The sequence below is a fragment of the Apostichopus japonicus genome, chromosome 1 (genome assembly GCF_037975245.1).
Source record: "Apostichopus japonicus isolate 1M-3 chromosome 1, ASM3797524v1, whole genome shotgun sequence".
NCBI classification, from domain to species: Eukaryota; Metazoa; Echinodermata; class Holothuroidea; order Aspidochirotida; family Stichopodidae; genus Apostichopus; species Apostichopus japonicus.
Genome location: NC_092561.1, coordinates 20,990,967 through 21,005,108, shown reverse-complemented (window position 1 = coordinate 21,005,108; position 14,142 = coordinate 20,990,967). Strand labels below are relative to the sequence as shown.

The 14,142-nt window shown below is 36.7% G+C and overlaps 1 protein-coding gene across 1 annotated transcript; it reads right to left on the bottom strand.

The window, feature by feature from the left end:
• Positions 1-2,072: 2,072 nt before the first annotated feature.
• On the bottom strand, positions 2,073-13,617 carry LOC139971346 (fibrinogen-like protein A). Its single transcript, XM_071977710.1, has 5 exons — positions 13,457-13,617; positions 13,075-13,135; positions 8,274-8,446; positions 6,218-6,485; positions 2,073-3,138 (listed from the first exon to the last, which is right to left on the bottom strand). The coding sequence occupies exons 1-5, from the start codon at positions 13,511-13,513 to the stop codon at positions 2,855-2,857; spliced, it is 843 nt and encodes a 280-aa protein (XP_071833811.1). The 5' UTR covers positions 13,514-13,617; the 3' UTR covers positions 2,073-2,854.
• Positions 13,618-14,142: the final 525 nt, after the last annotated feature.

Genomic DNA, 14,142 nt, shown 5'->3' with positions numbered 1-14,142 from the left:
CCTACACTCAACGAACTGACTGAAGTGGTTTCGTGTTATATTCAATTTGTATCGGACATCTGCGTTCCAACTAGAACTGTACCAACTGCGGAAATGATGAAGAGATTACCGGCCGACGATAATATTAGACGAATGGAAGAACGAAAAAAGAAGGCAATTGAGGTGGGGAACAACGCAGAACGGAATAGGTTGCAGCGGACTATAAATAGATACATCTATAGGAAGAGGAGTGAACACTTCGAGAGGATAGCGACGGATTCCACGTCATTATGGAACTTTCTGAAATCAGTGCGGAATCCTCACAAAAATGATAACAAGGTCACCATATCGAGGGAGCTTGGATCTAAGCTAGACACCCACTTCGGCCGATTCAACAGTGCGGTTATAAAGGACATTACTCTGAACTTACCGCACCGCTCTGTCAATGACACTCCTGGAATAGAACGAGATCAGGTTAAAAGACAGTTTGGACTTGTCAAGCGAGGTGTCGCATCAGGTATTGATAACATACCCTGGTGGGTTTTTAAATATTGCTCAAATGAAATTGCTGACATTTTCACAGTCATTTTCAATGAAAGTATTAAACAGAGTATTATTCCATCTGACTGGAAACATGCCAAAACTACTCCTGTGCCCAAAATTTGCAGTCCTGCTTCAGTAAATGATTATCGCCCAATTGATATATCAAGCATAGGGTTCAATTGTTTGCAAAAGTTATTACTTTCGTATGTCACACAATCCATTGATGAACATGGTGATCCAAATCAGTTTGCGTACAGAAAAGGTATCTCGTGCACTGATGCAATCCTCACCCTTGTCCATGGCATAGTGTCTGGGCTAAACTGTAAACAGACGACAATATCTAAAGTCCTATTTCTGGACTTTTCAAGTGCATTTAATACAGTCCTGCCCAATCGTCTACTAAATGACCTGTGTAACTTCATCGATGAGCCATGGCTCATTCATTGGCTTAGGGATTTCATGCAGGGATGGTCGAGACAAGTTAAACTAGACAAAGGCTATACAACAACTTCTGAAATCAGAGTAGGAGTTCCACAAGGTGGCCCTCTATCAGCCCTATTGTTTACTATTTATACAGATTGCATTCGCTCTAATTCTAATTGCTCAGTAATTAAATATGCTGATGACACTGTTTTATCGTGCAATATCACCAAAGGCTCCCACCAGCAAAATCAGCATGAGTATCAAGATTTTATCACTAGTATAGTTAGCACTTGCGACCAGAAGAACCTACTTCTCAACAAAAAGAAGTGTAAGGAAATGGTTTTCGAAAACGTCAATATTAAGCACAGGGGTTTAATCGAGAAGAGAGACGAGAGGACAATTATTCACAATACATCCGTTGAACGTACTTCCAGTACAATGTATCTAGGAGTCTGCATTGACAACAAGCTGACGTTTTCAAATCATATTTCGAAGGTATTAGCCAAGGTGTATCACATTGTCGCCACACTCATGTATATTGCTCCTCACTTTCCTGTCCATATACGGGAAAGGGTGTTTGAGGCCTCTATCTTGCCAAATATAATATATGCTGTCCCGGTCTGGTATCACTTTGTCCAAATAAAAGATAAGAAAAGATTATTAAGTTTCCTGAGATACTGTGAGAGAATCTTTGGATTAAATCATAACCTACTTAAAGATAAAGTTAATACGGCTGCTAGGAAGGAATTTGAGAGGCTACTAAATAACATCCAAAGAAATGAAGGACACCCACTCCATTGTGCAATAAACTCTCTGTGCAATAAGACAAACTACAATTTGAGGAATGCTGCAATAACTCCCAGATTCAGGATTGAACTTTATAGGAATTCTTTTGTTTATAGGGCGTCCATGTTCATACAGCATGGTGCTCTAGAACCATTGTTGTGATTTTGTTTTTCAGTGTTTTGTCTAGTATTTACTATTTTATATCTTTATCATAATTTTATTTATTTTCCTATTTATAAATTTTTAATGATTTATACTGGAAATAAAGAATTGAATTGAATTGAATTGAATACGGATTGAATAATTATACCGCAATAATAACAAATTTGACTATTCGGAAGTAAATGGTCGTCCAACTTTATTGATGTAAATCAAAATATCACACATATACATTTTCGATTGTTTTTCTCCTTTGGCAGACTTACCCGTGTTAGATCCACTAAACCTTTATTTTCTAAATTAGGTTGTATTTACTCCTTTGTCATCATTTTGCTACGTTTTCCTGTTTCGTTAGAGATGTATAGGAAATAGTGCATCATATCAAATCATGTAAAATAAGTATCTATAACTACAATTTCTCTCTACCACTTAACATGTGGTGTGCTATGGCTAACTTGATGTGCGAGCTAAGAAAGTGTTCTGAAACATGTGGCTTATATGTTTGCTTTTCAATGATAAATATATCTGGTCATTTTGGATTATTAACTCGATAGTGTCTTCTACCCTTTACTCGATAAATCAATCGTTATGAACACACTTTTAATTGACGTAGATTAAAGTAATGTCATATGTTATATTTGAGGATTAGGTTAAGCGCTAGAAAGATTTATTCAGTAGATTATTACACTTACAGGCTTATTAAAACTTAATGTTTACTCACCTAAGTGTGGTTAGCATAAATTCACAGTTATATACAATTTCCACTAATTTTGAAGGTATCATGGTAGCCGCATGGAAATGTCTTCGAATATTATTTAACGATAACATGTCTAAAGCATGTAGAAAAGTGTCTAAAATCTTCCCAAGGTATATTTAACAGTTTGCAAATATATTAAATATTATGTTTGCAAATCAAACCATTTCAAATGATGGACTATCGTCTACTCTCAGTTGAAACCGTGAATCATGGTGTTGCTCTTGGACGTATTTTCATCTCCACGTACTTGAGGTTGATTTGATGATCAGAACCTCCATCTATGTCGTCCCAGTAAATGCTCATGAATCCAGAACTTCCAGGGAAATACATTCCATTCAGGTTAGACAAGTCGTTGTCCACAACCTTACAGTCACCACTGTACCACCACGCACCACGACAGAATACGGCACTATTACCGTTGATGTTGTTATCGTTGTCACTGTCGTATGTCGTAAACGAGTGATTCAAATGATTCGACAGTCTGTCATGTACTGAAACCAAAAATTAAAGAAATATGATATAACTTTAATGCAACCGTAAAAGAATGGATATTTTTTGTCTGTAATCTTTCAGCTTTATAGACTGATCTGTGTCATAATACATATCAGAGGTGAGCCGGTTTATTACCTATTGTAACTTTAATGCAACCGCAAAAGAATGGATATATTTTGTGGGTGATCTTTCAGTTTTATAGACTGATCTGTTACATAAAACATATTAGAGGTGAGCCGGTTTATTACCTATTGTAACTTAAATGTAACCGCAAAAGAATGGATATATTTTGTGGGTAATCTTTCAGTTTTATAGACTGATCTGTTACATAATACATATTAGAGGTGAGCCGGTTTATTACCTATTGTAACTTTAATGCAACCGCAAAAGAATGGATATATTTTGTGGGTGATCTTTCAGTTTTATAGACTGATCTGTTTCATAATACATATCAGAGGTGAGCCGGTTTATTACCTATTGTAACTTAAATGTAACCGCAAAAGAATGGATATATTTTGTGGGTAATCTTTCAGTTTTATAGACTGATCTGTTACATAAAACATATTAGAGGTGAGCCGGTTTATTACCTATTGTAACTTTAATGTAACCGCAAAAGAATGGATATATTTTGTGGGTAATCTTTCAGTTTTATAGACTGATCTGTTACATAAAACATATTAGAGGTGAGCCGGTTTATTACCTATTGTAACTTTAATGTAACCGCAAAAGAATGGATATATTTTGTGGGTAATCTTTCAGTTTTATAGACTGATCTGTTACATAAAACATATTAGAGGTGAGCCGGTTTATTACCTATTGTAACTTTAATGTAACCGCAAAAGAATGGATATATTTTGTGGGTAATCTTTCAGCTTTATAGACTGATCTGTTACATAATACATATTAGAGGTGAGCCGGTTTATTACCTATTGTAACTTTAATGCAACCGCAAAAGAATGGATATATTTTGTGGGTAATCTTTCAGTTTTATAGACTGATCTGTTACATAAAACATATTAGAGGTGAGCCGGTTTATTACCTATTGTAACTTTAATGTAACCGCAAAAGAATGGATATATTTTGTGGGTAATCTTTCAGTTTTATAGACTGATCTGTTACATAAAACATATTAGAGGTGAGCCGGTTTATTACCTATTGTAACTTTAATGTAACCGCAAAAGAATGGATATATTTTGTGGGTAATCTTTCAGTTTTATAGACTGATCTGTTTCATAATACATATTAGAGGTGAGCCGGTTTATTACCTATTGTAACTTTAATGTAACCGCAAAAGAATGGATATATTTTGTGGGTAATCTTTCAGTTTTATAGACTGATCTGTTTCATAATACATATTAGAGGTGAGCCGGTTTATTACCTATTGTAACTTTAATGTAACCGCAAAAGAATGGATATATTTTGTGGGTAATCTTTCAGTTTTATAGACTGATCTGTTACATAAAACATATTAGAGGTGAGCCGGTTTATTGCCTATTGTAACTTAAATGTAACCGCAAAAGAATGGATATATTTTGTGGGTGATCTTTCAGTTATATAGACTGATCTGTTTCATAATACATATTAGAGGTGAGCCGGTTTATTACCTATTGTAACTTAAATGTAACCGCAAAAGAATGGATATATTTTGTGGGTGATCTTTCAGTTTTATAGACTGATCTGTTACATAATACATATTAGAGGTGAGCCGGTTTATTACCTATTGTAACTTTAATGTAACCGCAAAAGAATGGATATATTTTGTCTGTAATCTTTCAGCTTTATAGACTGATCATAATACTGTCATAATACATATTAGAGGTGAGCCGGTTTATTACCTATTGTAACTTAAATGTAACCGCAAAAGAATGGATATTTTTTGTGGGTAATCTTTCAGCTTTATAGACTGATCTGTTACATAATACATATTAGAGGTGAGCCGGTTTATTACCTACTGTAACTTAAATGTAACCGCAAAAGAATGGATATATTTTGTCTGTAATCTTTCAGCTTTATAGACTGATCTGTTACATAATACATATTAGAGGTGAGCCGGTTTATTACCTATTGTAACTTTAATGCAACCGCAAAAGAATGGATATATTTTGTGGGTAATCTTTCAGCTTTATAGACTGATCTGTTTCATAATACATATTAGAGGTGAGCCGGTTTATTACCTATTGTAACTTTAATGTAACCGCAAAAGAATGGATATATTTTGTGGGTAATCTTTCAGTTATATAGACTGATCTGTTTCATAATACATATTAGAGGTGAGCCGGTTTATTACCTATTGTAACTTTAATGCAACCGCAAAAGAATGGATATATTTTGTGGGTAATCATTCAGCTTTATAGACTGATCTGTTACATAATACATATTAGAGGTGAGCCGGTTTATTGCCTATTGTAACTTAAATGTAACCGCAAAAGAATGGATATATTTTGTGGGTAATCTTTCAGCTTTATAGACTGATCTGTTTCATAATACATATTAGAGGTGAGCCGGTTTATTACCTATTGTAACTTTAATGCAACCGCAAAAGAATGGATATATTTTGTGGGTAATCTTTCAGCTTTATAGACTGATCTGTTTCATAATACATATTAGAGGTGAGCCGGTTTATTACCTATTGTAACTTAAATGTAACCGCAAAAGAATGGATATATTTTGTGGGTAATCTTTCAGTTTTATAGACTGATCTGTTACATAATACATATTAGAGGTGAGCCGGTTTATTACCTATTGTAACTTTAATGTAACCGCAAAAGAATGGATATATTTTGTGGGTAATCTTTCAGTTTTATAGACTGATCTGTTACATAATACATATTAGAGGTGAGCCGGTTTATTACCTATTGTAACTTAAATGTAACCGCAAAAGAATGGATATATTTTGTGGGTAATCTTTCAGTTATATAGACTGATCTGTTACATAATACATATTAGAGGTGAGCCGGTTTATTACCTATTGTAACTTTAATGTAACCGCAAAAGAATGGATATATTTTGTGGGTAATCTTTCAGTTATATAGACTGATCTGTTTCATAATACATATTAGAGGTGAGCCGGTTTATTACCTACTGTACTTGTATCGAATCCACCAATGCTGACAAGTCTGTACTTCGACAATTCATCGCTGATCCGAAACAAAGTATACTTGGCGTAATATGGTGTTCCGTCGTCAACAGTTATGTCAATGCGAAGCTCGTAGTCCTTTTGGTTTGTCAAGAGGGATATTTTGTCATTGCCGAGCCAGAACTCTCTTTGTAGGAAACCAAATCCATTCTTGTATTCATTCCAGCTACGATAAAACTCAACTGAACCGTCTGTACGCCGTTGAAATACCTTACAAAAATGGAAAAGAAATTGACAGATAAGCCATAGACACACCACGCCGTATAGATCTGACCATAGGCGTACGGGAACTTTCGGTTGGGGGGACTTTTGTGCCCGAAAGTTCCCGTGACACTATTTTGTTGAATTTTGTTGACAAAATATGCCTCTCAGATTGCCGGAAATGGCACTTCTGAGGCCTTGCAAGTTGCATCTAAACATTCTTTATTTTATAATCTCACGTTTAGAAATGTACACTTCCCAAAACATTTGGTAAATTAGAAGAAGAAAAATGAAAAACCACTTTGAAGGGGATAAATAGGACAGTATATTTTTTAAGCTCCTATTTAGTTACGGTATTTATTATTTTAACACAGTACTCAGCTACCTTTAAAAAAGCATACATTGTAGACGGGAAAATGTCGCTGTGTCGGGTGAGGCTGCAATTTGTCTCACAAAAAAGTATAAAAAATAACAAAGAATATAATAAACCTGAACTTTTAGGCTTGTAGACACCCCCCCCCCCACCATCCATGAAAAAGAAAATGTTTCTTATATACAATCATTTCGGGGATGTCCATGTATACAGTTGACTAGTTAGAAAAAATGTTTACTGCTGTTTTTTCCACTTCAGAGACTGCTAATCTCCATGCATGCATGTCACCACGATTGTGAGCGGCGTTCCCTGTTAATAATTTTAGGCGATAGTACAAAAAGCGTGGTAGCCCATATGAGCTGCGCTTACGGTGGTGTTACACGGAAATATTCGGGCATCATGATGCTAAATAAAGAAAATCATTAGGCCTATATTAATGTTAATGTCACAAAACAAATAACACAGAACGCTCTCCACGGAACTGTCAGGCAAAAATATGAAACAGATTCGGGCAAGCTACTGCATGTTTATATATATATTTTTTTCTCTGCTGGGGCTGCCCGAATTTTTCAGGACTTTTGCCCGAATTTCTTGTCCTCTGGAAATTTGGGTGGCAGTCTGCCCCCTGCCCCCCCCCCACCTCGTACGCCAATGGATGTGGCCAGGTGTAGACTGCTTGATATAGCCGATTGTAAAATTCGTCTTTATAATTCTTAATATTTTGGCTGGCTGGATATATTCGCGAACAAGGAATAGTCCGCAATGATGATCCGTTTTTGTGTATCAAAGTAACAAGATATTGCAACAACAGAAAGCATGGAAAGCGAGACAGAGAGGGTCAGTTATAAAGATATATGTAGTCAGTAACATGTTAAGGAATCAACTGCTACCCGCAATATCATGTCATTGGTGACTGTAACAATACGTGTTACAGAATTGCTTTGGTCCAAACTCCTATCACCAAATATTTCGAGGAAAAGAAACTTCAGTTCCGTCTTCGTGTAATAGTTTGTTACTAACGTTGTGTAGCTACATGTTCGAATTAGCAATTATATTACTTTCGATTTCGAAGTCAATATGTAACGAGTGCGAGATATCACGAGGGCAGGGTGCTTATTGTTGGTTAGATTTGTTGTTGCTTTTGCTATTTGGTTTACGACCATTGCAACATGATCTTGCCTGAAATGGAAATATGTTCTCAAGTTATATTTGACAACGGCCTAACAAATGCTCAACTTTAATGTTTCAAATGACATGATACAAGAAGACATTGTCGATTGATAGTCATTATAACATTAAAACTCGGTAAAGTTTTAGAAATCGAAAGGAGAGGACAAATTGAAGTAACATACAACACACAGACAAACAGAGAGTTAATGAATAAAACATAGCATCATTACTGTTAAAAGACAGGTTTCACTTACTGTCCATTTCCCACCATCTATGGAGTTGTTGCAATAAACAATAAATGGTTCATCGGCATCATCAGGTTGGATCAGGAAAACACCTGACGTTTCCATATTACATTTATCGTAGACTTCCGCACAATCCCGTGGATAAGTGACAGAGCTTGAGTCATACACAAAATACGCTCCATCTAAACAAAGTGTGTAGAAACTCCTTGTCATTTTGATATTATATTGTCATACACAAAATACGCTCCATCTAAACAAAGTGTGTAGAAACTCATTGTCATTTTGATATTATATTGTCATACACAAAATACGCTCCATCTAAACAAAGTGTGTAGAAACTCATTGTCATTTTGATATTATATTGTCATACACAAAATACGCTCCATCTAAACAAATTAGAAACTCATTGTCATTTTGATATTGTCATCTAACTATGTATATCGAGTTTTATTCACAAACTATTTATATCGAGTTTTATTCGAGCATAATTGTTTTGTCATTTATAATGATGGGACATATTTAACTAACATGGTCAAAACCATTACGTAATTATGCACCAATGAAAGTAATCTATCAAGTTCAAATAGGTATCTGAAGTATGTCCAAATGTATTTAATGTGTTCTCACTGGTTAGAGTAGGCCTATTGAACTATAAACTTAAATGTCAGAACTATTAGGTATCTAATCATCAGGGTGCCATGGTAATACTACGTACTTTTCCAATTAGCTTACGGAAGTGTTCAAGGTGTACAACCTCTTTCGTCCAGTGAATATGCGACTGGCAGTTAGAACCATAGTGAATTTAATATTACTACCGTTTATTGGTACTTCAATGCAACACTGAACGTACCCTAGCCTACGTTACGGTGTACAACCTCTTTCGTCCAGTGAATATGCGACTGGCCGCAGTTAGAACCATAGTGAATTTAATATTACTACCGTTTATTGGTACTTCAATGCAACACTGAACGTACCCTAGCCTACGTTACGGTGTACAACCTCTTTCGTCCAGTGAATATGCGACTGGCCGCAGTTAGAACCATAGTGAATTTAATATTACTACCGTTTATTGGTACTTCAATGCAACACTGAACGTACCCTAGCCTACGTTACGGTGTACAACCTCTTTCGTCCAGTGAATATGCGACTGGCCGCAGTTAGAACCATAGTGAATTTAATATTACTACCGTTTATTGGTACTCCAATGCAACACTGAACGTACCCTAGCCTACGTTACGGTGTACAACCTCTTTCGTCCAGTGAATATGCGACTGGCCGCAGTTAGAACCATAGTGAATTTAATATTACTACCGTTTATTGGTACTTCAATGCAACACTGAACGTACCCTAGCCTACGTTACGGTGTACAACGTCTTTCGTCCAGTGAATATGCGACTGGCAGTTAGAACCATAGTGAATTTAATATTACTACCGTTTATTGGTACTTCAATGCAACACTGAACGTACCCTAGCCTACGTTACGGTGTACAACCTCTTTCGTCCAGTGAATATGCGACTGGCCGCAGTTAGAACCATAGTGAATTTAATATTACTACCGTTTATTGGTACTTCAATGCAACACTGAACGTACCCTAGCCTACGTTACGGTGTACAACCTCTTTCGTCCAGTGAATATGCGACTGGCCGCAGTTAGAACCATAGTGAATTTAATATTACTACCGTTTATTGGTACTCCAATGCAACACTGAACGTACCCTAGCCTACGTTACGGTGTACAACCTCTTTCGTCCAGTGAATATGCGACTGGCCGCAGTTAGAACCATAGTGAATTTAATATTACTACCGTTTATTGGTACTTCAATGCAACACTGAACGTACCCTAGCCTACGTTACGGTGTACAACGTCTTTCGTCCAGTGAATATGCGACTGGCAGTTAGAACCATAGTGAATTTAATATTACTACCGTTTATTGGTACTCCAATGCAACACTGAACGTACCCTAGCCTACGTTACGGTGTACAACCTCTTTCGTCCAGTGAATATGCGACTGGCCGCAGTTAGAACCATAGTGAATTTAATATTACTACCGTTTATTGGTACTTCAATGCAACACTGAACGTACCCTAGCCTACGTTACGGTGTACAACCTCTTTCGTCCAGTGAATATGCGACTGGCCGCAGTTAGAACCATAGTGAATTTAATATTACTACCGTTTATTGGTACTCCAATGCAACACTGAACGTACCCTAGCCTACGTTACGGTGTACAACCTCTTTCGTCCAGTGAATATGCGACTGGCCGCAGTTAGAACCATAGTGAATTTAATATTACTACCGTTTATTGGTACTTCAATGCAACACTGAACGTACCCTAGCCTACGTTACGGTGTACAACGTCTTTCGTCCAGTGAATATGCGACTGGCAGTTAGAACCATAGTGAATTTAATATTACTACCGTTTATTGGTACTTCAATGCAACACTGAACGTACCCTAGCCTACGTTACGGTGTACAACCTCTTTCGTCCAGTGAATATGCGACTGGCCGCAGTTAGAACCATAGTGAATTTAATATTACTACCGTTTATTGGTACTTCAATGCAACACTGAACGTACCCTAGCCTACGTTACGGTGTACAACCTCTTTCGTCCAGTGAATATGCGACTGGCCGCAGTTAGAACCATAGTGAATTTAATATTACTACCGTTTATTGGTACTCCAATGCAACACTGAACGTACCCTAGCCTACGTTACGGTGTACAACCTCTTTCGTCCAGTGAATATGCGACTGGCCGCAGTTAGAACCATAGTGAATTTAATATTACTACCGTTTATTGGTACTTCAATGCAACACTGAACGTACCCTAGCCTACGTTACGGTGTACAACCTCTTTCGTCCAGTGAATATGCGACTGGCAGTTAGAACCATAGTGAATTTAATATTACTACCGTTTATTGGTACTTCAATGCAACACTGAACGTACCCTAGCCTACGTTACGGTGTACAACCTCTTTCGTCCAGTGAATATGCGACTGGCCGCAGTTAGAACCATAGTGAATTTAATATTACTACCGTTTATTGGTACTTCAATGCAACACTGAACGTACCCTAGCCTACGTTACGGTGTACAACCTCTTTCGTCCAGTGAATATGCGACTGGCCGCAGTTAGAACCATAGTGAATTTAATATTACTACCGTTTATTGGTACTCCAATGCAACACTGAACGTACCCTAGCCTACGTTACGGTGTACAACCTCTTTCGTCCAGTGAATATGCGACTGGCCGCAGTTAGAACCATAGTGAATTTAATATTACTACCGTTTATTGGTACTTCAATGCAACACTGAACGTACCCTAGCCTACGTTACGGTGTACAACCTCTTTCGTCCAGTGAATATGCGACTGGCCGCAGTTAGAACCATAGTGAATTTAATATTACTACCGTTTATTGGTACTCCAATGCAACACTGAACGTACCCTAGCCTACGTTACGGTGTACAACCTCTTTCGTCCAGTGAATATGCGACTGGCCGCAGTTAGAACCATAGTGAATTTAATATTACTACCGTTTATTGGTACTTCAATGCAACACTGAACGTACCCTAGCCTACGTTACGGTGTACAACCTCTTTCGTCCAGTGAATATGCGACTGGCAGTTAGAACCATAGTGAATTTAATATTACTACCGTTTATTGGTACTTCAATGCAACACTGAACGTACCCTAGCCTACGTTACGGTGTACAACGTCTTTCGTCCAGTGAATATGCGACTGGCCGCAGTTAGAACCATAGTGAATTTAATATTACTACCGTTTATTGGTACCTCAATGCAACACTGAACGTACCCTAGCCTACGTTACCCAACCAGTATCATTACCCTACAGTATTTAAATCTATAAATCAGAAACTCATACGGTTTATCAGATCTTTCTTCATATTATTAGATTGTTAGAAAATGGAAGTGTCTTGACGAGGCCAAGAAGGGATAAATATAAATTGTCAAGCTATGCCCTTTAATCCAATTTGAACTAAAACAGGCAGTGTAAATTTAAGTAACAAACTTAACAGTTTAACTAGGTTGAGAAATTTTTATTTCCCTTTTATGCATTGTTTTGAAACGCTTCCATTATTCAGGATTAGAAGAAATGTTAACAAGGAATTGAAATAGTAAATGCCTGTCTCACGATATGGTTTTAGTTGCTTATTATCGTCTATGAATTATCCGTAACTATAACTAATGTGACTCATATCCATTACTATTGCACTGTAAAAAGTAATTAATAAAGCTATTAATCTATTAACCTTAATCGAATGTAACCACGTTCATTAGAAAGTAGACTATACTTGTAATCGTTATCACATCTGCTTAATTTGTAGCCAATTAATCGAGAGAGCCAGTTTCTTCAAGAAGATGAATATTCATTAACAAGTGACTAATGATTCCATTCTAATGTAGGAGAAACCTGGCCCAGTTTGTCTATCAGTTTTCGCCCCCCCCCCCCCCCAAATAAAATGTGACTATATGAGCTGCGTTTTTAAGGGATTTTTACCTTAAAATAGTTTGTACCGAAATAATTTGTAACAAAATCAACTCTAAAGCTTTTATTTGATAAAAGTGCATATCATGAGTACAGTTTGTATTATCGAGCCGTACTAGAGGTGTGGTGTTTAGCTACCTATCAGTATAATATTGAAACAGACATTCATATCAAATAAGAAGTAAGTTTGAAAAACAAAATCAAAAACAATAAATTGATTGTTAGCTTCACTGTTATACCAGTCTATAGAGCAGTATAGGATAGAGCTGCATAGACTTGAGGACGCCAATGCTATGTAGGACTTACCGTAAACACTCCTCCTTGCTCGACTGCTCCGTCTGCCCGCTGTATCGTCACGAAGGTGTGTCTGAAAAGTGAACAAATGATATCATTGTGTAAGATAGAAATCGGGAAATAGTTTTACTATTTGTATTTTTAAATTATGTTTTAATAATATATGTTAACGAAACTCCAGGCAGAGGAATATTTATTTAGGTCAATATAAATTTTCTAATATACTACCCTTTTAGAGATACAATCTGTTCATTCGTATTATCTATTTAATAATAATTGGTTCAAATGTGCCCCTCTTCTCACCAATCCTACTCCCTTGACTGCACAAAGGGTGGGTGGGGGGGAATAGTTTTTTAACGTTAATGATGAAAGAACCATGGAAGTTTAAATTTACCGATGTTACAGCAGAAACTTCCAAGATAATAACCAACATCCATATTGTGAACGTCATGATAGTATCTAGTAGTCTCCTTAGTTGGCGATCAGCAAGAAGAGTGAAAAACAACCTTTACAAGCCCTCAGTACTTTCACGATAATGGCAGCACTAACAATACTCAGCTCGCTGCAGATACTCGCCTTTCACAAATAGCTGCAATGGGCATGCGCAGTTAATATTTGAAAATGTGAGTGTTGGTCGTTAAACTACAACCTACTGCAGCGACAAAATGAAACTTGAAAGAAAGAAATACACGGGCTAATGAAGAACAGCAGTGGATTGAGACACGGAATAAGATATGGTTAGAGAATATATAGTACCATGTGATAGTATGGGATATATTTTATTTCTCACTGTCAGTTCCTACTTTGGGACTAATGTGCACCTGTTCATTGGTAGCAATAATCTATGGGTATGTCTTCATTCTAGTAAAAAAGATAATCTTGTAAAATTAACTCTACACCAAAAGTCTCCCATTAGCTACAAGTAGTTTGTATATCACATGGGCTTGTGGTAGCATCTTACTTGCTTACTAAATCGAACGAAACAATCAACTGACGGCCGTATAGCTATTTCTGCGATTGAATTGTACTGACAATTCCCCAATATTTTAGGCCTGCTAGATTTAAAAAAATATCAACTAC

Coding starts and splice junctions, on each gene's coding strand:
- LOC139971346 (XM_071977710.1), bottom strand. CDS start 13,513: ATGACGTTCACAATATGGATGTTGGTTATTATCTTGGAAGTTTCTGCT. Junction 13,136..13,456: donor AAGTTTCTGCTGTAACATCG/GTAAATTTAAAC, acceptor TTCACTTTTCAG/ACACACCTTCGTGACGATAC. Junction 6,486..8,273: donor TAGATGGTGGGAAATGGACA/GTAAGTGAAACC, acceptor CATTTTTGTAAG/GTATTTCAACGGCGTACAGA.